The sequence below is a fragment of the Euphorbia lathyris genome, chromosome 2, assembly GCF_963576675.1.
Source record: "Euphorbia lathyris chromosome 2, ddEupLath1.1, whole genome shotgun sequence".
NCBI lineage: Eukaryota > Viridiplantae > Streptophyta > Magnoliopsida > Malpighiales > Euphorbiaceae > Euphorbia > Euphorbia lathyris.
This window is the reverse complement of record NC_088911.1, coordinates 122053064-122079326: the sequence shown is the minus strand read 5'-3', so window position 1 is coordinate 122079326 and position 26263 is coordinate 122053064. Positions and strand designations below refer to the sequence as shown.

The following is a 26263-nucleotide window of genomic DNA, read 5'->3' as shown; positions in this document are numbered from 1 at the left end:
TGTTTGTGACATGTTATTAATGAGTGATAAAATGACGCACATTTGAATTGTAAATGACAAGATTCATGATTGAGAAGATAATTTGATACATTATTTCTTAAATTACGCCAACTTGTCAACGTTATGGATAAAATTGTTGTTGGCTACCAACCTTAGAGATAAAATTGTACCATTTTAGAAGTTAGAGATAAAATTGCTCCCGACTGTAAATGTTAATGGTATTTTTGCACCCTATCCTATAATTATTCTACTTTATTCTCATTAATTTTAGTTAAAATATTATAATTATATTTATATTAAGTATCAGAAATTGAACAGATTTTCTATGGCCATATAGTCCATTGAACATTAATGTAAACTTATTCCTTTTATCATTATTTTTTGAACCAAACAGTTGAATAATATTAAAATATAAATAAGTATTCCATTTCTTATCCGTTCCATTCAATGAAATAATACTAATTTATTTATGATCTGGTCCATCGTGCAAACCAAACATTATCTTAAGATATGTTAATTAAGACTTTATAGAATATCCAAGACTACATCTCCATTTCCATTCCCCTTGCCAAACACTGCGTACTTAATGCCTCAAAATCTTTTGTTTTTCTTGTAAAAAAAGCTGTGATACTTGTCAAAGATAATGGACCAAATTTTCTTTTTTTTTAAACTTAGCTTTGTTGTTTACTTGTTAATTCAATGTTAGTAGATCATTAAAGATATAAAACTAGTTTAAGATTCTCATTTGATAAACATAAACTACAGTGAAAAAGGACTTTACCTTTTACATATATATTATTTAATAGATATCTTTTTATGAATAATATACAACTTATTTTGTTGAATTGAAAAATAAAATTCTCAACTGTGTACTTTTCCCTTTTGAAGGACAATTATTTATTAAAATAGATTTCAAACAAGGACAAATCATATGCAACTAATTATAAAAAAGTTCAGGAAAGTATCAGTATTAGGAATAAAAGATATTAATAATTATAATTGTTAATTATATGTTGGGGTAAATTACACCTAGGCCATTCAACTTTTTATTATGATTTTGAAAATTTAAAATTTTATTTTATTTTATTTTATTTTTTTGGTTAAACCCTGCGGTACTACTGTTCTTAATTTTTTTTATTCTGAAAATGATTATTTAAAGAATCAAGCTAAAAGAAAATGGTGAATTATAAAATTTGATGGTTCCATAAAAAAAAAAAATACTTTTAAGATTTTAAAAGTACAAAGAGTATGTTTTGAAGTGGTTAGCTTGGGCTGTTGGAGCCGAGTTTTGACCTGCTCATTTTCGGTTGGCCATATCGAATCGAGCTTTGAGCTCGGTTCAAGTTCAAATGTATGAGCTCAGCTCGTTTATCTTGTTCACAAGCTTAGTACGTAGGCTGTTCATTTATTTTGTTCACGAGCTGTTTACGAACTGGCTCGTTTATTTTGTTCACGAGCTTAGCTCGCAGACTGCTCATTTATTTTGTTCACGAGCTTTGCTCGCGAGCAGCTTGTTAAGCATGTTAATGAACAAGCTCGTTTATTGTGTCCGTGAATGAAATAATAGTAGATAAAATAATAATATGTTTAACAAATGAAATAAATACAAATTTACATGCATAAACATTAAACATCTCATTTTAATCCCTTTAAACAATAAATAAAAAATAGATCTATCTATTATTAAATAATAAACATCTCCTTCGATATCATTTATGAGCTTTTATAAAGTTTGTTCATAAATTTGTTCACGAGCCTGTTCATGAGTTTTTGAACCGAGTTTTATTGTGCTCAAACTCGGCTCGTTAATGAATGGAGCTTCTAAATCGTGTTCACACGGCTCATTTATAAATTGAACCGCTGAATTTTTATCGAGTCAAACACCGAACCCTATATGAACCCAATCCTTAGCTCGCAGTAAAAGCAATAAAAAGTTGAAGAGCTTGAGGAATGGCAAAACGAGTAATAATTTTAATTAAAAAATAATGACAATTATAATTGCTAAAAAAATGATAAGAATAAAAAAAATGAAGGATAAAAGTAAACTGAGCCGGCAATGAATTCATTTCACGACAAGAAATCGCCACGCTAAGCTATAACAGAGAAGAAATCAAATCAGTATTAAGAAGAAGGTAGTTTTGTCATCTCTAACGGTTGATCCATTCATCATTATCATTATTGAAAAGCGTGCCATCCTTATTTATCTCTTCACAATTCTCAATCTCTGATTCCCGGGAAACAAACACAAACCATATATACTTTGCTTATTAACTACCTTTGTAATTCTTGCTGCTGCTATCAACATCAATATGGATTCAGCTCAGCGGCGTATTCAAGCCATCAATGACCACCTTATCGACGCCGGTGATTCTCCTTCTCAGCTCCATTTAAACACCACAGCTGCCGAGTTTTGCTCTGGTAACTCTCTCCTTCTGATGCACTTCAGTTTTTCATTTGACCCTTCTCCAGATTTGATTGGTTATGAGGAGGTTGATCTTTCTTAAAAGGGCATAGATCATTCTAATTGGTGTTTCTGTTCGTTTTTTTGTTCTATTTTATGAACGAGGTGATTAATTTCTGGGTTGAAGTATGTTTACTTTGACAATTACAGTTCTCTAGGTTTTATTTTTTCCTTGCTATTTTCATGTTCTCTGCACTGGTGCAATAATTGATTATTTCCCTTTTCTGTTTTGGATAGGAGATAGCAGTTGGGCAAGTTATGCTATCAATTTTAAATTTCCTTACTATTTATTGTCATAGGGGTCCTAAGAGTCAGTTAAGTAGTTAACTGATAGTTTTGAGTGCCCAGACAACTATCGCCATAAAAGAGTCTATCCCAGCTAAAGCCTTAATAGGTTGTTATTTCAACAAACATTTATTTATTTTTTATTATGTCTCCTGAAAAAGCTAATTCCACCCTGAAGTCCAATTTTTATGTGGTTGCAAATGTTAAGAGGGGCACCCAAACGATAAAGATTTAAGATTTATTATCAGGACTAAAGTTTGAATGCGTGGAGAGGAGGGGGGTTTAACTTATATTATAGTGAGACTATGTATACGAAATGATTTAGGGATTTAAAGAAGTCCCCCGGATTGTGAATTGTGTGTGGTTTTCGCCACTGTGCCTTCCTAGGATGTGACCACCAGCTGAAGTGTGTGATGAAGTGATTGAAAGTTATATGCCGGATTCTGATATATGTAGTCAGGGGACATCTGTGGTGTTTAAGGTTGCAACTCATGAACAAGCTTCAAATCATTGCTATTTAAAGGTGTTTCTTAGGGGTTATAAGTTTGGACCAAGCTGGTATAATTTGAGAGAATAAGAGGTTGGGATTCCTGTCATTTTTTTTTTTTATACAATAGCAGAAAACTTCCCAAGGAGAATTCAGGGAATCTAATAGCAATGGAAGGGAAAAAATTAGAGTTGGTAGCAGTCTGATACGTCAATGGAGACACATTGGAGACTGTTAGGCCTTCAAATGTTGTGCATTCTTCCATCCAAATAGAAGAGACCAATACCAATTCAACATTTCGGCAAAAACTGTTATTTGGATATGCTGATAACCTCTTCTAAAAGCTTTTCATAGCATAATAATGAAAGAAAAAGATTATTATCATTCTGACTGATATATGTCACGTAATACACGTCCCAAAATATCAGTCTTTGGTAGATTATCAAGGATCATTGCCTGAAAAAATCCTTGCAGAGATAAGATAATAACCTAAGTTTAATGCCCCAAGGGGTTGGGCCTGACAGTAATCAGCTAATGTTTAAAGCTGGATGTTCCTGGTCCGAACCTTGGGGAGGTAGGAGGTAAAAACTTTATTTGGATTTAAGAAAAAAAAAACCTAAGTTTAATGACCAATGTAAATGTACTTCAGCCTGGTTGGCTGCATTTTCTGTTTTTTTTTTTTATGTATTTTTTCCCTTTCCATTTTTTGCTTTGTATATGTACTTCAATGCTGTTGATGCTGATACTGTACTCCAAACAGAGCAGGGTTACAGTGTTGCGCTTCCAGAGAAATTACAGACGGGCAAATGGAATGTATACAGGTGCTTGTTTAGGCATTATTCTTGTGTTTTGTCTTCATTGTCTCTGATTTAATCATTTGTTATTTTTCATTTACATTTCATTTCTTTTTCATGTGGCAGGTCTGTCCGTTCTCCTTTGAAGCTAGTGAGCAGATTTCCTGATCATCCGGATATTGGTACATTGCATGATAATTTTGTGTAAGAATCCATTCTCTGCATGACTTGTGCAAGTTATAGCTGCGTCTTTCTGTAGAATTTGGAGTATCGAGTTAACACTCTTATAAGCTAAAGATGGTCCAACTCTGTGAATATAGGCGAGCAGTTGATACTTTCCGAGATTACAAATATCTGGGTACACGAATTCGGGTTGATGGAACAGTAGGAGAGTAAGTTCCGTATAAGCTTAATGATTTTCTATATTTTTGGTTGCTACTGCCTACATTCACCTCACCCTTTTCCCCCCTACGTCATGCTAGCTATAAATGGATGACATATGGAGAAGCAGGTACTGCACGGACAGCAATAGGTTCTGGCCTAAGGTATCATGGAATACAAAAGGTGAGTATGAAGACACAATCGGATGCTAAAATAAGTTTCCAGTGTTGTCCTAGTCATTCGATTTTATATTTAGATGCGAATTCTTCATTCAGATACCCAACTGAGATTCTCTGATTGATCCCTCTTGAAATCTGATAATTTATTTATTTGATTGTGACAGGGATCTTGTATTGGATTGTATTTCATCAACAGACCAGAGTGGCTCATTGTTGATCATGCCTGCTCTGCATACTGTTATATATCAGTTCCTTTATATGACACTCTTGGTCTGTCACTGGTGAAAAAAACAAAATTCGAGTTCATTTCTGTCACATATTTGAATCTTAAAGATAACTGTTGCTCACTCTGCAGGTCCAGATGCTGTAAAGTACATTGTAAATCATGCTGACGTTCAAGCGATATTTTGTGTGCCCCAAACTTTACACACAGTGAGTTATATATGGAATCGGCAAATGTCTTAGATGTAATCTTATCTCAAGAATATAACATGATAAATGATATTTTTTTTTAATTGAAGTTTCTTTTTGGTTGCAGAGATGTAATTGATAAATATATGCAACGGTGCTTTTTATTAGGTTTAGAATTACTATTATGTTGCACATGAAGCAAATGCACTTGCATTGCTGTTCCAATAACAGACTGAACAATTATGCTACTCAATTGATCAAAAATTACAAGACCAGCAGGTCATCGCGGATTGATGTTTGTTGTTTTCTTTATATGTCTGTAGTAATTAATATTTAAGAGTTTGGAACCAACATAAACTTCTATTGAACTTCAGGAAATTTATACATCAATACAGACATCAGTTACAACTGACTTCCATAACTTCTCCTAAACGTATGCATTAACTAAATAACTTCTCCTGAATTCAAAATAATTAAATAAAACATTATCTCATAATAAATTAACTAAGGCACATTTCCAACAAACTCCTCATTGCCTTAGTATTTACAAAACCTTCTGGCTGCTCAACAAAAATTTCTTCAAGAAGATAGCCATTTAGAAAGGCTGATTTAACATCGAATTGGTAAAGCTTCCATCCATTTTGTGCAGCCAATGCCAATAACATTCTGATGGTGTCCAAGCCTGCAACAGGAGCAAAAGTTTCTGAAAAATCCACACCAGAAACTTCCCTTTAACAACTAGCCTCGCTTTGTGTTTGTTGACAGAACCATCAGCATTGAGTTTGGTTCCGAAAACCCATTTAACTCCAATTTTCTTTCTATTTTGAGGCATGTCAACTAGCTCCCAAGTGTCATTCTTCTCAATCATATGAAACTCTTCTTTCATGGCTTCTATCCATTTGTCATCCTTCTCGGCTTCTTTAAATTCCGATGGCTCAAAAACAGAAACATTACTTCTTTCATAGATATTAGATAGAGATCTTGTGCCACGAACAGGAACATCATCCATCTTTTCATCAAGAATCTGCAAATTTGTTGGAGATTGCCTTTCAAGTGACTCCTCCCAACTCCATTGTTTATCTTCCATGAACTTGACATTTGGGCTCACAATAATTTTCCCATTTTGTGGTTGGAAAATTCTGTTAGCTTTTGAAGTGCTGAACCATGCCTCAAATGGTGTTTTTCCTTGCACAGCTCTAGTGGGCAGCCTGTTTTGTAGAAAACCTGCAGTACTTGTTGCTTCCGCCCAAACACTTTTTGGCAATTCCTTTTCATGAAGCATGCATCTAGCCATCTCCATGACACTCCGATTCTTTCTCTCACTTACACCGTTCTGTTGTGGTGTGTAAGGTGTTGTAAGTTGATTGCTAACATGACTTGCTGGTGTTGCTTGCTCATCCTCCATCAAATTCAAGGCAAAACTTTTGGCTTTCATCTTCACTTTAAACACATATTTGCCCCTTGTATCCTTGATGAAGCACCACTTGTCTTCAAAAATAACTTTGAAGCCCTTTTCAACAAGGTGTCCAACACTAAGCAAGTTTTGATCAATGTCAGGCACGTATAAAACATCAGTAATATGTTTTACACCTGCTAAGCTTTCAATGGCCACTGTTCCTTTTCCTTTCACTGAGATAAACTCACCATTTCCAATTTTGACTTTAGAAATGAGAGTTTTATCTATTTCTGTGAAAAGAGTTTGATCGTTGGTCATGTGATTTGTGCAACCACTATCTATCAACCACGCATCACTGAAGGTGTTGTTAATTGCAAAACACGTTGCCACAAAGAGTTGCTCTTCATCTTGTTCTTCTGTAACTTTTGCGGCTTCACTTTGTTGTGATCTGCAAACCTTTTCCATGTGGCCCATATTACCACATTTCCTGCACTTGATGTCAGGCCGCCACCAGCATCTTTTTGCCATATGATTCATCTTCTTGCAATGTGGGCAAGGTGTGCTCACATCATTTTTGTTATCACTGCTGAACTTGTTCTTCTTCTTCTCCTTGTAATTTTTGTCTTCGCTGCCTCCTGAACTTTCAGTTTTGGCCTTGAAAGCACCCTCTACCATTTCTTCTTTTCTCATCATTCTCCTTTGCTCTTGAGCCTGTAAAGCATTCACTAATTCTGCCAAAGATATGTTTGACAGATCTTTAGACTCCTCCAAAGAAGAAATCTTAGACTCATATTTTTCTGGCAAAGTAACAAAGATTTTTTGGACAATTCTCTCATCAGAGAACTCCTTACCAAGCAGCCTAACTTTGTTAACGATGCCCATCAACTTGTCACATCTTCAGCATCTCAAATTCTCTAATCAAATTGAGCACCTGCATGTTCTTGGTTCTTTCATTTCCCTGGTACTCCTTCTTGATGTAGTCCCATATTCCAGACTCATAATTCTAGTAAATATGGTGTTGGAAACAGAATAAAAAAGACAGGCTTTAGCTTTTGACTTCCTTGTCTTTCTCTCCTTATGATTCTTTATCAGTGCCATTGTTGGATTTAGTGGAAGCGGAGCAACTTCATAATCTTCTTCTACAGCCTCCCAAAGATCCAATGCTTCAAGATAAACCTTCATTTTAATAGCCCAAGCTTGATAATTCTGGCCATCAAAAACTAGTGCAGCAACCTGATTAAAAGATACTGCATCTGCTTCCATTCTCACAGATCCCTCAAGATAATATGCTCTGATACCAATTTGTAGTAATTAATATTTAAGAGTTTGGAACCAACATAAACTTCTATTGAACTTCAGGAAATTTATACATCAATACAGACATCAGTTACAACTGACTTCCGTAACTTCTCCTAAACATATGCAATAACTAAATAACTTCTCCTGAATTCAATTCAAAATAATTAAATAAAACATTATCTCATAATAAATTAACTAAGGCACATTTCCAACAGTTATAACAGTGTTCCAATCTATGCTAAATTTCTTGAGCTCTTCAACTGAGTTCAATGCCTGCATCCCAAATGAGGGGGATACATGACCAATGATGTTATTGCATTTGGACATGAATGATTGATTCTTAATAATCTAATCTTCATGCACATGTTTTCTTTTAGGTGATATGAGTTCCTTTGAGAGTGCAATATATCTAGATATATATGTATGTGTGTACTGTCAAAAGTTCAAATGCTAAACTTTTGATCCATAATGCTTTCAATGAAACATTCTTAATGTACCTTTCATGTATTGAACAAGAAGATTCATATCTTTTATATATTTTTAACTGCCAGTCACTTTAGTTTTATCCTCTCAAGACAAAAGAAGGGTGACCTAATATTTTCTTGTTTATTCTAGTCACTTCCTCGATGCTCATGTCATAAAATAAGTAAAATCATGCTCAAAAGCCTCTTCTCTGATAAATATTTCTAATTACTCATTTATCAAAATGGATGCTTCTGATTTTCCTTCCACAATGATTGTTACTGTTATTACTTTTTTTTTTTTTTTTGCAGATGCTGAGCTTCTTGTCTGAAATTCCAACTGTGCGTCTAATAGTGGTAAGAAATCATATTGATCTCTCTTGATTGAATCTTTGTGCATTGATGATGTTTTTTTGCTAAAGATGCAGTCAATTTCGTACTAGAGAGTGTTCTTATGTGCTTGTCCTGTTACATAGGTTGTTGGAGGGATGGATGATCAACTGCCGTCTCTTCCATCCTCGACTGGAGTTAAGATCATAACATATTCAAAACTGCTTAGTCAGGTAATTCCATATTTCTTCATGTATAGCATTGTTGATTGTTTCTACTTTTTGTGTATAACACACACCCACACACACTAAATCATGTCGTATGTTTCTCTTTAAGTAATTATAACGTTGCAAAATTTTTATGGATGCCATTATCTTTTAAAGTCATAGTCATATTCTGTTACGATCTAATTTTAAGAAATACAAATTTTTTTTCAAACAATTATCAGTTATGTTCGCCATAATTTTTTCAACTATAGTTTCTCGCAACGGTAAACGTTGTTGTCGTGTGACCAAGAGGTCACGGGTTCGAGTCTTAGGAGCAGCCTCTTGCCAAATAAATTGGCAGGGGAAGGCTTGCCCCCAGTACACCCTTGTGGTGGGACCCCTCTCCGGACCCTCGCTCAGCGGGGACGCTTAGTGCGACCGGGCCGCCCTTTTTTTTTTTATAGTTTCTCGCAACTCTGGCTCGAGTGCCACTTAATTTGCCTATCATTAGCATAACTTCTTTCTCATGTGATTGGTTCCTATTTAGGGCCGCAGTAACATTCAGCCATTTTGCCCACCAAAACCTGAAGACGTTGCGACAATTTGCTATACAAGTGGCACAACCGGGACACCAAAGGTATGACTACTCCTTGAACTTCATCTTTCTGATTCCGAAGTCAGAGATTTCTGTAATTGATTTAACTGCTTGTTGCAACTAAAAACAAATTATTGATAATATCTGGCTAGGGAGCCGCATTGTCCCATGAAAACTTGATTGCTAATGTTGCCGGAAGCAGTCTTGCTACAAAATTCGACCCATCAGATGTGTGAGTATTACAAACTTTTTCTATGAACTACAAGATTGAGGCAGCAGTTACAATCTAACTGCTTTTCCTTGGCTGAATAACTTGTCATTTTGCCAGTTACATTTCATATCTGCCTTTGGCTCACATTTATGAACGGGCAAACCAGGTCATCACAGTATATTATGGAGTTGCTGTTGGATTCTACCAGGGGGTATGACACTGCGCTGAAGTCTTGAAATATTCAATGGCATAAGAATTTATATCATTATCTTTCTGCAATGTGATATACGCTGCTTGAATTTTTACTTTGTTGGATAGGTGAAAACATTCATTTTTCATGTTCGGTCATAGGTTGGTCCCTTAAATTGGTGTCTGTCTTAGGCAGTGACACTGCCTATATGAATGTGTTATATATCAAGCATTCTTTTGTCACCTTTTTCATAAGTTACCTTATAAAACACATCACTTTTTAACTTATAATCATTTTAATCCAAATTAAACAGCTTATGTATTTTCCGTATCCATGAAGCCTTTCAGCAACTCACTTACATGTTCTCTTAGACAGTATTGTTTGTTTTCATTACTGAGAGTAATCAATGATGTTCTATGACCTATATGTGCAGGACAATTTGAAACTAATGGATGATATGGTTGCTCTAAGACCAACTATCTTCTGCAGTGTTCCTCGTCTGTATAATAGAATATATGCTGGGTGAGGTTATTGTCTGTTGCTGTTGAATTACCAATCTTATTGCAATTATTTTCTTCGCTGATGATTGAGCCAAACACCTTGACTTGCAGTATTACCAATGCTGTAAAGACCTCTGGTGCATTAAAGGAGAGATTATTTAATGCTGCTTACAATGCTAAAAAGCAAGCAATTTTGAATGGTAAATCAGTAGTACTTCTTGAGGCCTCTGTTATTGAGATTTTCCTCTTGTATGATGGAATTTATGTACCAAAATTGCATAGTGAATTTCCAAGTTACAAAATAATTTAAAGCTCTTATTAAGATGCATTTCGGACTTTTTGAATTCAAGGCATAACTTTTAAAAGCAAGTGAATTTTTTCGGCATTTGTATTGAAGGTGAATTTTGAGGTCAAGAATAACACAATAGAAAAATACCCATTTCAAAATCATATTTTTGTTCCATTCAAAACAATTAAGCTACCTTTGCAAGGAAAAGTATTTAATATAGATGCATGTATGCATCTCACAGTTGATTGCTTTAAAATATCAAACTTGTAGCATTTGTATCTAAGCGTTCATGAATACATTATACATGTAGCATGCCTTGTGCGAATCCATTGGGCTTGACTTGGGGGTTAAATGCACCATTGGTCACTGAACTTATATGGTTGTCTCAAAATGGTCACTCAATTTCAATTTATCTCAATAAAATCACTCAACTTTGAGTTTTGTCTCAATTGGGTCACTCCGCCGATTTTAGTGGTTAAAACGCATCGAAATAATGACATGTGTAACACATCAACATAAGTTAACCCAAATCTCTAACCGAAACAAAATGTGACAACCACGTCGGGTATTTTTATGAAAAAAACTAAATTTTTAATAAAAGTAATCGACATATGATAGCCAGGTGGCGCATATGTGGATGTCAGGTGTCGTTTCGGTTAGAAATATGAGTTGTCTCATATTGACGTGTCACTTACATCATCATTCCAATGTTTTTTAATCATTGAAATCGTCGGAGTGACCTAATTGAGACAAAACTCAAAGTTGAGTGATTTTATTGAGACAAATTGAAGTTGAGTGACCATTTTGAGACAACCATATAAGTTCAGTGACCAATGGTGCATTTAACCCCTTGACTTGGTGGACAAGCACAAGTAGATTGTTATCTTATGCTGAAGTTCAATAGAGAAAGATAGTACAGGATTCAAGGAAAGCATACCTCAAAATTTTCTACATAGAGTGTGATGAGTAACTAGTCTAAAGAGATTAGAGGTGATGGTGATATTATTTTGCATTGGATTGTTATTAGTACTATTGTTGCAGGTAGGAATCCATCTCCAATGTGGGACAGATTAGTATTTAATAAGATAAAGGGAAGACTTGGTGGACGAGTCCGATTTATTGGATCAGGTGCTTCACCCTTGTCTCCTGATGTCATGGAGTTCTTGAAGATGTAAGTTGATTGATTCTAGCATAGTGTATGCTATTGGCACGGAGCTTCTCCTTCTTTTAAATAAAATTATTATGTGAATGTTTGTGTTAATTTGCAGCTGCTTTGGTGGCCGTGTAACTGAAGGATATGGAATGACTGAGACCTCTTGTGTTATAAGTTCCGTAGACGAGACTGATGACTCAATTGGCCATGTTGGCTCTCCTAATCCAGCCTGTGGTGAGTTATGCCATGCATAGCAAACCAAAAACAGTTGCTCATGGTGATCTGTTTTTCTCGTGCGCTTGGAATAACAATATTGTAATCGGTATTACTTTTTCAGAAGTAAAGCTTGTGGATGTTCCAGAAATGAACTATACATCTGATGATCAACCCTATCCTCGTGGTGAAATTTGTGTAAGGGGTCCCATTGTTTTTCAAGGTTATCATAAAGATGAAGCACAGACGTAATTTCCTTACCTTTGGCTTGGTTTTATACTAGTGGCATGGTCATGGGATGATGAGTCTCTTAACATAATGAATGCCATGCAGGAGAAAAGTAATTGATGAAGATGGGTGGCTTCATACTGGAGATATAGGATTATGGCTCCCTGGAGGCCGTTTAAAGATTATCGATAGGTGAAAATGATGTTTTATCAATTATTCTTTGATTGAATTTGTAATTATCACTGTATCACAAGCATGTGCCTTGTATTCTGGTAGACATGAAAAGCACTTCACTTGAGGGAAGCTTACCTTCCGGATAGTAAGATGAATTCATAAAGTTATTTAGGATTTTCTTCTTTGGAGCTTAGAACTTAATTTTTGGAGCATGTGATGCCTCCGAATTTTAATAGAATCACTTCTTTGTTGGTACAGAAAGAAGAACATGTTTAAGTTGGCGCAGGGAGAGTACATAGCGCCGGAAAAAATTGAGAATGTGTATGCAAAATGCAAATTCATTGCCCAGTGTTTTGTTTATGGTAGGCAGATTTTGTTTCGTGCATCTCTCCGTCTCTCTCTTGACCTCATCTCTATACTCTACATGTTAACTCTTTATGCTTCTGTTGCTAGGGGATAGCCTGAAATCCTCCTTGGTAGCCATTGTTGCAGTGGACCCTGAAGTGATAAAAGCTTGGGCTTCTTCCGAAGGCATTAAGGTGGTATATTTTTCTTTTCAGAAGTTTGAGTTTTATGACAAAAAATTGAGTTAGTGTTACAGTGTTCTGCCTGTAGCATACAGATGTTGCATTTCCTCATTGTCGAAGAATTTGAAATTTAAAGCATTTTCCTACCTTTGCCCGATATATTTTGTTTTCTGCCTAGGTGAAATGGTTAGATTAATGTAACATTATAACTTGTTTTTTCCCCTAATCAAGTTTAAAATTTCCGAAGTCGAAAACCATTTGGATGAGAACAGCTTTTCAGCAAGATTAAAAATCTAACTTCAGTTGTGAACTTTTGATATATCATCTACTCTTCTGTGACTATGTATCTCATGGTCTTCATTTCACTTGTTACCATGTGTATTAAAGCTTTTACTAATCGGTCTCCGACAATTGATTGCAGTACGACAATTTGGAGCAATTATGTAATGATCCAAGAGCTAAGGCTGCTGTTCTTGCAGATATGGATGCTCTTGGAAAAGAAGCTAAGGTAACTCATCGAATGAAATAACAAGGCAGTTAATTCTTTTTGCAATTTTTACACGATAACACAGTTTACATAGACAACCTCGACTGACACGATCAGTGCTTTTATATTATATATAATTGTGTGAAATATATAGATAACCTTACACAATAACCTTGGCAAATTTTGTCACAGCTCCGAGGTTTTGAATTTGCAAAGGCCATAACTCTAGTGGCAGAACCATTTACAATGGAGAATGGTCTTCTCACTCCAACATTCAAGGCTAGTTCTTCCATCTTCTTGGAACGAAAAAAAGAAACTCGAGTCAGATTGTATGTCGTGAAAGATTTTACCTTGACAATGTCTGACTGATTATGCATGTTTTGTTTCAGGTTAAAAGACCACAGGCCAAGTCATACTTTGAGACTGCAATAGTGAAAATGTATGCAGATCTATCTGCTTCTGATATATCCCCTAAAGGCAAGCTGTGAAATTTACAAGCATATTTTGGGGCAACGACATCGTATCATCCTTCACACGGCAATAAATGAAGACCCGCCGCTTCACTTTCCGATTTATTTATTCTCAACAGATTTAATTATAGGAAAATATGATTAGTTTTCTAATATTGTACCTTTGATGATAATATGATGTAAAGTTTAAAGATTTTTTTTATCACGAAATAAAATCGAGGGACTATAATGTTAATAATGGGATCATATAGCATTAATGAATAGTCCAAATTAATGTATTAAAATGTGTGTTAGTTCATGCATTATACGAGATATCAACTCTTTTTATTCTAATCCAAAGTATATATGTAACACTCTGGTTCAATACCATATAGATATTATTTGCTCTGGTCCAAATCCAATACCTTAGGTTTCACGGTTTTAAAACGTGTTCATGTATTTGATTCCTAACTTACTAATAAGTCAATCACTCCTTATCCATTTTGATGTGAGATTCAGTTCATTCCTGCTCTTATCATCATCCCTTAGGGCCGCTTTTTGCTCAGGCATTCTAGCCGGCGCCACCCACTTCGGACCGAGTCGTTACAATATGTGCTTCTTTCCATAAATCATGAATATAAAAATAAAATAAAGCCAGAAAACAAACCAAAATTTACCAAAATTGTCAAATTCTTTATAAGGTAAATATTTTTGGAGGTTAGAGAAAAAGGCAAAAGTAACTAACATAGGTTGAAAGGTCTGTGATTCATATATGTTTGTAAAATGTAGGGGTGATTTGAATTGCAGGTGGGAATGAGCTTGTTAGTTACACTGTCTTCATCGCTGGTTCCTTGAATAAATGCATTTCAACAAATTTTCAAAATGTCATTACTTCAATTTGCTTTACAAAAATGGATGTTTAGAAAATAGAGAAAGCTTCGATCGAAAATAGTGATTGGAAAATAAAAACCGGTGGTTCCATGAAAATGTAGTTTTAAATAATTGTACTTTTTTACTTTTGAATTTTTCTATTTTGAGGTTATTATCAATCTTTTTTACTTAATGTTTAATTTAAATGATTGACTTTATTACTCAAACTAACTTTAATTGGTTAATCTTTTGAACTAATATTTTGCTATTTTCTTGGATAGAATGGTTATCCAAAATTGACTTGGTGAAAATAAAATTGAAAAATGTAAGTGTTCAACTGAATTTCGTGACATTTTGAAAAATTGGTTGACAAATTCAGGGACCAATAATTCATGTATATTCTGCATCTCTTTTCCACACATTGGTCCATTGAAGAATTTGAGTGCTTATATTCAAAGTTGAGTGAGGGATTCAAAATAATTATTCTCCATTAATTGAAATTGATTAAAGTAACTAAAAACTGTTCGGCATAAATGTATACTTACGTATAGCAAACAAACACTAGTTTAGTTGTACCTGTTTCATATCCTTTCAATTTTGATATCAACTTTGTAAGTTACTAGAAGGATAGGGAAAAAATTGATACATTTAATATATTTAAATTAAACTTAAAAATAGTGAATTTTCATTTTAAAAGAAAAAAATATAAATTATTTGATTAATAATAATAAGGCCTAATATAAAAATAACCCACTGAACTTGTTCAAATTTTGCAACTGTCCCCTCCAACTTTCAATTGTAACAACTTACCTCTTAAACTTGTCCAATTGTCAAACATAACCCCTCAAACTTTTCCAATTATAAAACATAACCCCAAATTGTTGACACGCATTGCAATTGAAGAAACACGTGAAATAAAAAAGCTGCAAACGCTCGTGAAATTTGATAATCAGATCTTTGGATAAAAAAAAAATCAGTATTTAAGTAACAAAATCCTCAATTCTTTAACTTTTTTTTCTTCTTTTTGTTATTCCTATTCGGTTTTTTAGTGATTTCTTGATTCAAAGTTTTGGGATATTATGATGGTGAAAATGTGTTTATGTGGAGAAATAGCTCTATTGAAGATTTCATGTCGTGATACGAATCCGGGGAAATGTTTTTACGGTTGCTTCAAGTACGGGGTAAAAAAAATCCCAATTTGGGGTTATGTTTTACAATTGGACAAGTTTGAGGGGTTATACTTTATAATTGGACAAGTTTGAGGGATAAGTTGTTACAATTGAAAGTTGAGGGGGGCAGTTGCAACATTTGGACAAGTTCAGGGGGTTATTTATGTATTAGGCCTAATAATAAATTTTAAAGACATAATACATCTTCAGCTTTTGAAGTTGTAAAAAAACTGCAACCGTAGACAAGTGTCTAATTCATCCTAAGAGGTATCTCAAAGAATTAAGATTGCTTCACGTATTATAAGGAGCTATGTAGCTTCTCAATTTAGTAATGTGTGATGTTTAACACGTCCCCTCCTGTCCAATTCATTTGGTGTGTGACGCTAATATCATTAGGACCCCAATATTAAACCATGACTCTGATAACATGTAAACAAATGCCCAACTCATAAAAAATGTACCTTAAAGGATAAAGATTACCTCATATATTTAAGGAGTCATGTAGAAAGTAACTCCCTCAAGTTGCTTTGGAGCAAGCGATTGAAACTTCAAAAAGTTACAACTAACCCTTTAATATCACGCGTTACCAATCACACACTGATATATGACATTTGAGAGAGTTAATTACAATGTTTTGAAATTCATGAGCCAGTTGCGGTTTTTAAATAATTTAAGGAGGTTGGAGATACAATAGGGCAATTTTAAAACATTGAAAGTGTTAATCTATTTTGTAGTCTTTCATTTTTTTTTTTTTTGGATCTACTCAAACTTCTTGTGTGTAAGATAGTTAGGAAAAATTGGCCAAAAATTGTAATTTGCATTGAAAAGGTAATACCACACGTTTGTTATTAGGTAGAGGCATTTGAGATCATTCCAGTGCAAAAGTGTAAACACATTTGAAAGGGTAATATTGGAAAAAATTGAACCAAAAAACTGAAATTGGTATTGTTCTTTCTTTCTCGTTTCTAGATACATGAATATTCATATGGATCTTAATGACCAAGTGAATTTGGTCATTCACCATTAGATCTAGACTTATTAAATCTAAGCCGCATGATGATTTGAATCTCCACCTTAAAATTCTAATAACCCTAGATCTAATGGTGAATGACCAAATATTGCATGGTCATTAAGGTCCATGTGATCAAAACCGAGATACAAAATGTTATAATTTCAACAATTATGGTTGAGCTGTTACCCGATAGTGATTACTTTTTGGGTTTGTTTGGTTCGCAGAATAGAGGGAGAATATAATAGCTATTCTAAAAAATATTTATTCTCACTTTTGGTTCAATATTTTTGATAAAATAGCTATTCCATAGAATGTCTATTCTTTATTTTCATTCAATAGATATTCTTCAATTTATCCAAGGAATAGTTATTTCTAATATTGTATTTTTGTAATTTACAAAATTACTTTCCATTGAATAATCAATCTTCCCTCTAGTCAATTTCTTAAATCCTATAAATTTTCACGAATCCATAATTTATATCATAAAAAAATGTGAAAAATAGAAAAACGTTAAAAAATGTAAATACATGAAAAATATGAAAATACGAAAAACGTGAATAACATGAAAACATTATAAAACACAAAAATATGAAAAAAAAACGCGAAAAACATGAAAACGTGAACAAACGCGAAAAATACGAAAAAAACAAACACACACGAAAAACACAAAACATGAATAACGCGAAAAAGTGACAAGACACGAAATATCCAAAAACGTGCAAAAATACGAAAACGCGAAAAATGCTAAAACAAAAAAAACGTGACAATACGTGAAAAACGCGATAAACATGAAAATATGAAAAACGTAAACAAAACACAGAAATGTAAAAAACACGAAAAAGTGAAAAAATACGAAAAACATGAAAAAACGTGAATAACACGAAAAAGTAACAAAAATGCGAAAATACTAAAACACGAAAAAAATGAAAACGCAAAAATGAAAAAACCAAAAAACTAAAACGTGAAAACGTGAAAAAACGAAAAAAACAAAGACATGAATAACATAAAAACGTGACAAAACACGAAAAATACGAAAAACAAAAGACTTGAAAACACGAAAAAACATAAAAAAAACATACCAAAAATACAAAAATATGAAAAAATGTTATAAACGCATTTTTCACATTCGTGTTTTTAACATTAAAAATGTTTTTCGCATTTTTTTGTGTTTATAACGTTTTTTCACGGTTTTGTGTTTTTCGCTTTTTCACATTTTCATGCTTTCCAATTTTTTTTTTAATGTTTTCCTATTTTTAACATTTTTTACTTTTCGTGATTTTCAAATTTTTTTTTTCATTTTTTTTTGTTTTCGCGTTTTCGTGTTTTTAACAAAATTTCACATTTTTTTCACGTTTTTCTGTTTTTAATATATTTTTCAGGTTTATCGTGTTTATAACCTTTTTTACATTTTCGTGTTTTCCACATATTTCACTTTTTTGTGTTTTTTGCATTCTCCTATTTTTATGGGGTTTTCTACATTTTTTCCTATTTTTGCACTTTCACAGCTTTCCACATCTCTATATTTTTTTTACGTTTTAGCGTTTACACTTTTTTGTGTGTTTTGCGTGTTTTTTTGTGTTAACCTGTTTATATGTTTTTCGCGTTTTCACCCTGATAAAATCCGAATATTATCCTGGGGGCAAAACCATAATAATCCATAAATAAAAGGATTGATTGGTATAAAGCATCACCATAGGGTCAGATCCGCCAAGTAAAGATTATGGCGTATGTCAGAAGTCATTCCCAAAGAGGAACCTCACCACAAGGATACGCCTCGTGGAGGCCATACGCCATGAAGGACCGATGTCCACCAGGACGGGATAGACACGTCTAAGGTGGATATGTCTATGTTGACACTGAGACGTTTCGCCAGGAATCCGTTATAAACGGTAGCATTAAATAGTTCATTGAAGGCCATAATGGTCGAAGTAAAGAATGTACCATTAACACATTAAAGTACATTAAATGCAAGACTATTTGACTATCACCTGGATGTCTACAGAATCTAATATAAATACCCTCATTCCAAGGTATCCAAGGTACACTTACTGATTCCATACTTTTGTGCTTATAGTTTATTAAGTATGTAACATAAATATTATTCATATCCAGTCTAATTCTAGAGCTCAAGAATGGATGAACAAGCGTATTAGAAATTATGAAAAGCTAGCCGAGCTTTATGGATAAGATAGGGCAACAAGACAATTTTCTGAAGATCCAATAGAGATTTTCAATAAAAGAAGAAATAACACGGATTTAACCCCTTTTTATAACACAATTGATGAAATTGATTTTGGGATTTCTCAAAATGATATAAGGTTGGAAAATGTGAGAGAATATGAAAATATTGATGATGATATATTGACATTGGATCTCTTAGAGGAAGAAAGCACTAAAGCACTTGAACCTCCGGTTTCCACAAAGTCAAAGAAAGTTAAAAAATGTAATAGTGATGAGGGCGGTTTCACAAACTTGCCTAATTCAATGGATATTATGGCTAATGCTATGAAGGAATCGCCAGAAAGGATGGCAAATGCGATATTAGCGAAAAATGTAACTCTAAATTATGATGTGTTGGCTTTACTTGAAGAGATGGGAGTTGAGTCAAATCTTATTCCACACGCATATGCTTTTCTAGAAAAAAAATCCAAACATGGTGGAAGCTTTGCTTAAGTTTCCAATACATCAATGCAAATATGTTTTGTTGGAGATGATGTAACCGTAATATGATGTTTGGAAGTTTGCATGTTGGATCAAAGAGATTTAGGACCGTTTTAGGTAGCCAAAAACTCATAGGAAGTAAAAAATCTTCACTTGAAAGTCACTGAAACTTAGTGAAAGTCATAAGGAACCGTTTGTCACTAGAATCTAGTGAAATTTGAAACTGTAGAACTGAAAGTCACTGAGATTGAGCGAAACCTAGAAATCTAAAATCCTAAAAGCCATTCGAAACTACCTGTAAGTCATCCCAGTACCCCCAATAACCAAAGTGACCGTCCCAAACCTTCGAAACCCCAGCCAAGTGCAAATAAAAAAATCGAGAGCAAAAAGGTGGGAGAGAGAGAGAGTAGTCTATGGTCGTCTTTAGGGTTAGAAAAGAAAGAAGACGATGAACAGTAAATGGTAAGGAGAGAGAGAGAATTTGAACTCGAAACGAGAGATATACTCCCTCCGGTCCACAATAGAAGTCTTTTAAGGTTAATGCACACTAATTAAGAAATGCAATTAATTTTAAGTAAAAGACTTTGTTACTCTTGTAATAATTACATCCACTAGTAACTTTATCTATTCTCAAGACAAAAAGTCAACTTAAATAGGGGTGTATTTGGTAAAAGTAAATTAATATGCATAGATTTAAGCAAAATGTCATGTATTGTGGAACAAAAAAAACTCCCTAGAAAGACTTCTATTGTGGACCGGAGGGAGTAAGAAGTGGCCGCAACAGTTGAGAGGGATGATAGAAGAGAGAATGATTTGCGCAATAATACCCCAAACCCTAAAATTAACCTATTAATACTCATTTTTTATTTGTAAATTCACCCCACCAGCTTATAATTTTTCACATTTTACCCAACATGTTTTTAACTTTATGTTTTGACCCCGTCGATCACAATCCATGTTCATTCAGGCCCCTCTGCATTTTCAATATTGACCCCATTTTCTGTAATTGCTTCAATCGAGTCCTTTTATATTTTCAAATTTTCCTCCCCTTGCTTTAGTTTGTTCAATTAACCCTTTCACTTTTATAAATCGACCCCTCTTTAACTCTTCCATTTCATAAATTAACCCCGCCTATTGTAAATTATTGCAATTCAATCCCACTGTTTTACAAAATTACCCTAGTTGTTCAAATAGTGTTCTTTTGGACCCTTCCACATTTCAATTCGACCCCCATTGTTTGAATTTGGTTCAATTAAGCTCTCACATATTTCAATTGCTCACTCGGTTTATCTAATTACTCAAATTGAGCCTCGCTTTTTATTATTTTGTTTCACTCATGTAATCCTCATTTTTTAAAATTGGGGAACCACAAAATTAATTACTCGGTGATTAGTCGAATACTCACTGGCACTCTAGTTGATCAATTTCCAATTTCACGTTTGTTTATCTTCTCTGACTTTATAAAAATTCATTATATATTTTATATTTTACTAATTTTTCCTTTCACTATCCATATTGTTTTTACTTATTTTGTCAAATCCTGATTTTAAAATCGTTGTATATAATCCCTCCCGGCTTCTATTAAATTGTATATATATATAGAATGAAAACGAGAATTAATTTGAGATATTATTTCAGATCTAAACAACATTTTATATATGTAAATAAACTTGTATAAAATTTATTTTATCATTTCCCGCGTACATGTCACGTACATGTCACGTACTCAGATTAAAATAATACTATTTACATGTGATATACACTAAAAACCACCAAAGCTAAAAACGATTCGAATTAACTCGAGAAAATTGCTTGGACCACTTCATAATACATCTAAAATGCACGTGTTTAAGATTCGTTTCTCATTTCCCTATACACAATATACAGGAAATTAAATCGAACTTTAAATTAATAAATACGATTATGTATACTCTATATATAATTTGACACTAAAGGAAATCCTAAAAAGTAATCGAAATTCGAATCGTAAGATCATTAATAGTACCAAAATATCATTAATAGTAAAAACAATAATAAAATAGCATACATGAAAACACAAAATATCATTAATAGTACCAATTTATTGGACGGAGTAAGGTGAGATTATGTCTATTCCCTACACATAACTGGAAAAACGAATCCGAATATATCTGCAGTATATCCTTACCAGAAATTAATAGAGTCAATCCATACATACCAGATGACCAATCACACCCTACCCATATTATCCAGATTATGATTGGTGGCTACTTGAAACACATAGAGAGCAACCACAATGACAAAAGGTAAAACAACATTACAATCAACCTCAAAAGTGGGGCCCACATGCAGGTTGAGAGAGGGACTAAGAAATGCTACATATTCCGACCAGACGATAAGAGCCATGCCGACAACAAGACCATCTGCGATGTGTAAGTTTCTCTCATTTGACCAGTGGCGGATCCATGAATCGACGTCCGGGGGGGCTAATTTTAGTCCGATTTTTAATTTTTCGAAGTCCAGCCTGTTAGGTCTGGACAAATTTTTTTAACCTTCTTCTAGCACACTTAAACTTTATAGTTTTTGTATGTTAGCTAAAAATTGTAACATTTTCACACTTTTTTATTTTTAGCTATAATTTTTTTTATAATTTTTATAAAATTTAATTTAGAAATTAAGTTAATTGAATCTCAAAAGTAAGAAATTGATTTTTTTTTATAGAAAATTGATTTGTTTTATAGAAAAGAGATAATAAATTCTTAAAAAAAGAGATATAATAAAAATAACTTCATATAAAACAATGAGGTTGGTGTGGTTTGAACTCATAACCTCTCACCTTAAAACAAAACTCTTAACCAACTCAACTACTTTAAACCTTTGATATAATACTACATAGGTTAAATATATACTAATATTTGGGGGGGGGCCTACACGGGACAAAAATAACGGTACTCAAGGGCGGAGCCGATGGCCAAGGGGCTTCGGCCCCCAGGCTCTAGGCTGAATCCGCCTCTGCATTTGACTACCAGTAATAACAATTATTTTTGGAGCTCAACCATGATATGTGATTGTCTTTTTTTTTTCTTCTTAGACTTTTAAAACCTATATGAAATATGTTATGAGCCTTTTAGATTTTATCGCATACACTACTTATCGATACATACATGTATGAGAATCTTGTTAACAACAAACAACAACAATAAAGCCTTAGTCCCGAAATGATTCGGGGTCGGCTAACATGAACCACCATATAAAACCGTGAAAATCAAGTCGTGTCAGCGACATAAATTCGCTCCCTCCACTCCGTCCTATCCACTACCATATTTTCCTCAATTCCCAGTAAACTCATATCACTCTCGATCACCCTCCTCCAAGTTTGCTTAGGTCTTCCCCTACCCCTCACCACTACATCCCTTTGCCACTCTTCGGTTCTCCTAACCGGCGCATCAAGCGCTCTACGTCTCACATGGCCAAACCACCTTAGTCGATTTTCTCTCATTTTATTCTCAATAGATGTGACCCCTACTTTTGTCCTAATTATTTCATTACGCACCCGGTCTTTTCTCGCATGACCACACATCCATCTCAACATACGCATCTCCGCCACCGACATCTTATGGATGTGGCAATGTTTCACTGCCCAACACTCCGTACCATATAACAATGCTGGTCTAATTGCCGTCCGGTAGAATTTTCCATTCAATCTATTAGGCATGTCGGGATCACAAAGGAAACCCGTAGCACTCTTCCACTTCGACCAACCAGCTTTAATCCTATGAGCAACATCTCCATCTACTTCTCCATCCGTTTGGATAATAGATCCTAAATACCGGAAGCAATCCGAGACCTGAACAACTCTCCCATTTAGGGTGATTGTCCCTGCCTCCCTACTCCTATGGCCGCTAAACTTACACTCCAAATATTCTGTCTTACTTCGACTCAACTTAAAGCCTCTAGATTCTAGAGTTTGTCTCCATAGTTCCAACTTCCTCTCCACTCCTTCTTTCGTCTCATCAACCAACACAATATCATCTGCAAACATCATGCACCATAGTATACCATCTTGAAGTGAACTTGTTAGTTCATCCATAACGATGGCAAAAAGAAATGGGCTTAGTGTGGAACCTTGATGCACTCCAATCGTAATAGGAAACTCTTCAGTCTTTCCAACACTAGTACGTACACTCGTGCATACTCCCTCGTACATGTCCTTTATGATGTTAATATATTTCCGCGAAATGCCTTTCCTTATCAAGGCCCACCAAAGTACTTCCCTTGTTACCTTATCATATGCTTTCTCCAAGTCAATGAAAACCATATGCAAGTCTTTCTTCTTATTTCGATAGTGCTCCATTAATTGTCTCATTAGATGGATGGCTTCCATAGTTGATCTTCCCAGCATAAAGCCAAACTGGTTTTTCGAGATCTTCACCGTCCTCCTTAGCCTTTGTTCGATCACTCGCTCCCAAAGTTTCATAGTGTGACTCATTAATTTGATTCCCCGATAGTTGGCACAATCTTGGACATCGCCTTTGTTCTTATACAAAGGGATTAAGGTACTTTTCCTCCATTCTGATGGCATCTTATTGTTTCTCCAATTTTTTTTGAAGAAGGTCGTCAACCATTGGATTCCTCTTTCTCCCAAACATCTCCAAATCTCAATAGGGATGCCATCAGGTCCTACTGCTTTCTTCAACTTCATCTTACTTAATGCCATTTTGACTTCACCCTTTTGAATTCTCCGGAGGCATTCATGATTTATCATATCGTGATGGATACTTATATCTCCAACATCTTGTTGGCGATCTCCATTAAATAAGTCATCAAAATAGGACCTCCATCGTTCCTTGATATCCTTATCTCCAACTAGGACTTTCTGGTCCACATCCTTCACACATTTAACTTTTTCGAGATCTCGCGTCTTCCTATCTCTCATCCGAGCAATTCTATATATGTCTCTTTCCCCTTCTTTCGTATCCAATCTTGTATATAGATCCCGATTCACCTTTGCTCTAGCATCTCGTATGACCTTCTTTACTTCCCTTTTAGCCTCTTTGTATTTTTCGTAGTTCTCGTCACTCCTACATTTCCCCAATAGTTTATAGGATTCTCTCTTACTCTTTACTGCTTGTCGTACTTCTTCTGTCCACCAAGATGTGTCCTTACCCGGTGGCATGCTACCTTTAGATTCCCTAGAACTTCCTTCGCTACTTCCCTTATACTATGCTCCATCTTATTCCATATCGAATCTATATCTGAATCCATATTGCAAGTCCAAATATCTTTTTTGGTCATCTCATCCACAAATTTTTGTTGATTCTCCCCTTGCAATTTCCACCACTTAATCTTAGTCTCTACTTGTGGTGTTTGTTTTCTTATACATTTCCTACTTCGAAAATCTAGCACCACTACTCTATGTTGAGTTGTCGTACTCTCACCAGGGATCACCTTACAATCAATATAACTCTTTCTCCAAGCACTCCTTACTAAGAAGAAGTCAATTTGGCTCGCATTACCGCCACTCCGATAAGTCACTAAGTGGGATGTTCTCTTCATAAACCATGTGTTCATGATACTCAAGTCATAGGCTGATGCGAATTCCAAAATATCATTTCCTGCTTCATTCTTATCTCCAAAACCATACCCTCCATGAACACTCTCAAACCCATCTCGCCTAGAACCCACGTGTCCATTGAGATCACCCCCCAGTACCATTTTTTCATCCCTAGGAACCTGTTGCACCACTTCCTCTAAGTCATCCCAAAAAGCTTGTCTTATAGACACATCTAATCCTATTTGTGGCGCATATGCACTAATGACATTCACAACCTCATCCCCTATCACTAGCTTAACACTCATAATTCTATCGCTCTTCCTAGACACCGCTACTACATCATCAATATACTCCCTATCAATAAGAATACCTACTCCATTTCTACCCTTATCCTTTCCTGAGTACCAAAGCTTATAACCCCAAGGAGCTATCTCTCTAGCCTTGGCTCCAACCCACTTGGTTTCTTGTAGGCACAATATATTTATTCTCCTCCTCTTCATAACATCTACAATTTCAGCTAATCTTCCTGTCAAAGAACCTATGTTCCATGTCCCAAAGCGTAACCTACTACCCTTACCCCTACCCCTACCATTACCATTACCGTGGACTAGCTTATTTACCCGCAACCCTTGCATATTTGACACCACCCCCGGGTCCTGGGGTGGCGCGCCGCTTCGGGACGACGACCTAGCAACCCTTGCACATTTATCACTACACTCGGGTCTAGGAAGTGCAGCGCGTCGCTGAGTAGGAAACGCCCCAACGATATTTATATTATGGTTCATGTCATAAGATGTGGCTAAGTTTTACGCTGGCCGTCACAAACCTACCGCAACCCTCCTCCTTTGTCCGGGCTTAGGACCGGCTGTAAAGGCCACCAAGTGACCCTCACAGCTGGAGTTTATGAGAATCTTGTTAAAACAAGATAAAAAATCGGCTCGGTGAAAACTTAATCCAAAAAGGCTCGCCTTGAGACTATACCAATCCAATACGAGTCCACCCAGAGTTCGGCTCATTAACACTCCTGCTTGTGTGTTCATTAGTTAATAACAATAAAAATATATAATTCTTACAAGTATTAGAAATAAATAAATAATCTTTTCGAAAAAAAAAAGAAATAAATAAATAAATTGAATGGCGATATTTACCCCCTAAGTTTCTTAGAGAATAAGCAATGGGGAAAATCATTGGTCAGTGTGCACTTCTAAATTTTATGCCATACACTTACATTCATTAAAGTCAAATTTTCCCATTTTAAAATTCTCTGTTAAACTAAGAAAGTACACGTGTTAAAAAACATCTGTTAATGAAA

The 26263-nt window shown here is 34.8% G+C and overlaps 1 protein-coding gene across 1 annotated transcript; it reads left to right on the top strand.

The window, feature by feature from the left end:
* The first annotated feature begins 2057 nt into the window (after positions 1 to 2057).
* LOC136219764 (long chain acyl-CoA synthetase 6, peroxisomal-like) lies at positions 2058 to 14096 on the top strand. The gene is made up of 23 exons (XM_066007294.1): positions 2058 to 2418; positions 3994 to 4054; positions 4154 to 4231; positions 4348 to 4419; positions 4510 to 4591; positions 4752 to 4857; positions 4943 to 5019; positions 8467 to 8511; positions 8631 to 8717; positions 9238 to 9327; positions 9438 to 9517; positions 9614 to 9707; positions 10120 to 10208; positions 10298 to 10386; positions 11517 to 11646; positions 11744 to 11862; positions 11966 to 12089; positions 12175 to 12261; positions 12502 to 12605; positions 12697 to 12782; positions 13192 to 13278; positions 13450 to 13536; positions 13647 to 14096. Exons 1-23 carry the CDS (start codon positions 2310 to 2312, stop codon positions 13743 to 13745), a joined length of 2082 nt encoding a protein of 693 aa, XP_065863366.1. The 5' UTR covers positions 2058 to 2309; the 3' UTR covers positions 13746 to 14096.
* Positions 14097 to 26263: the final 12167 nt, after the last annotated feature.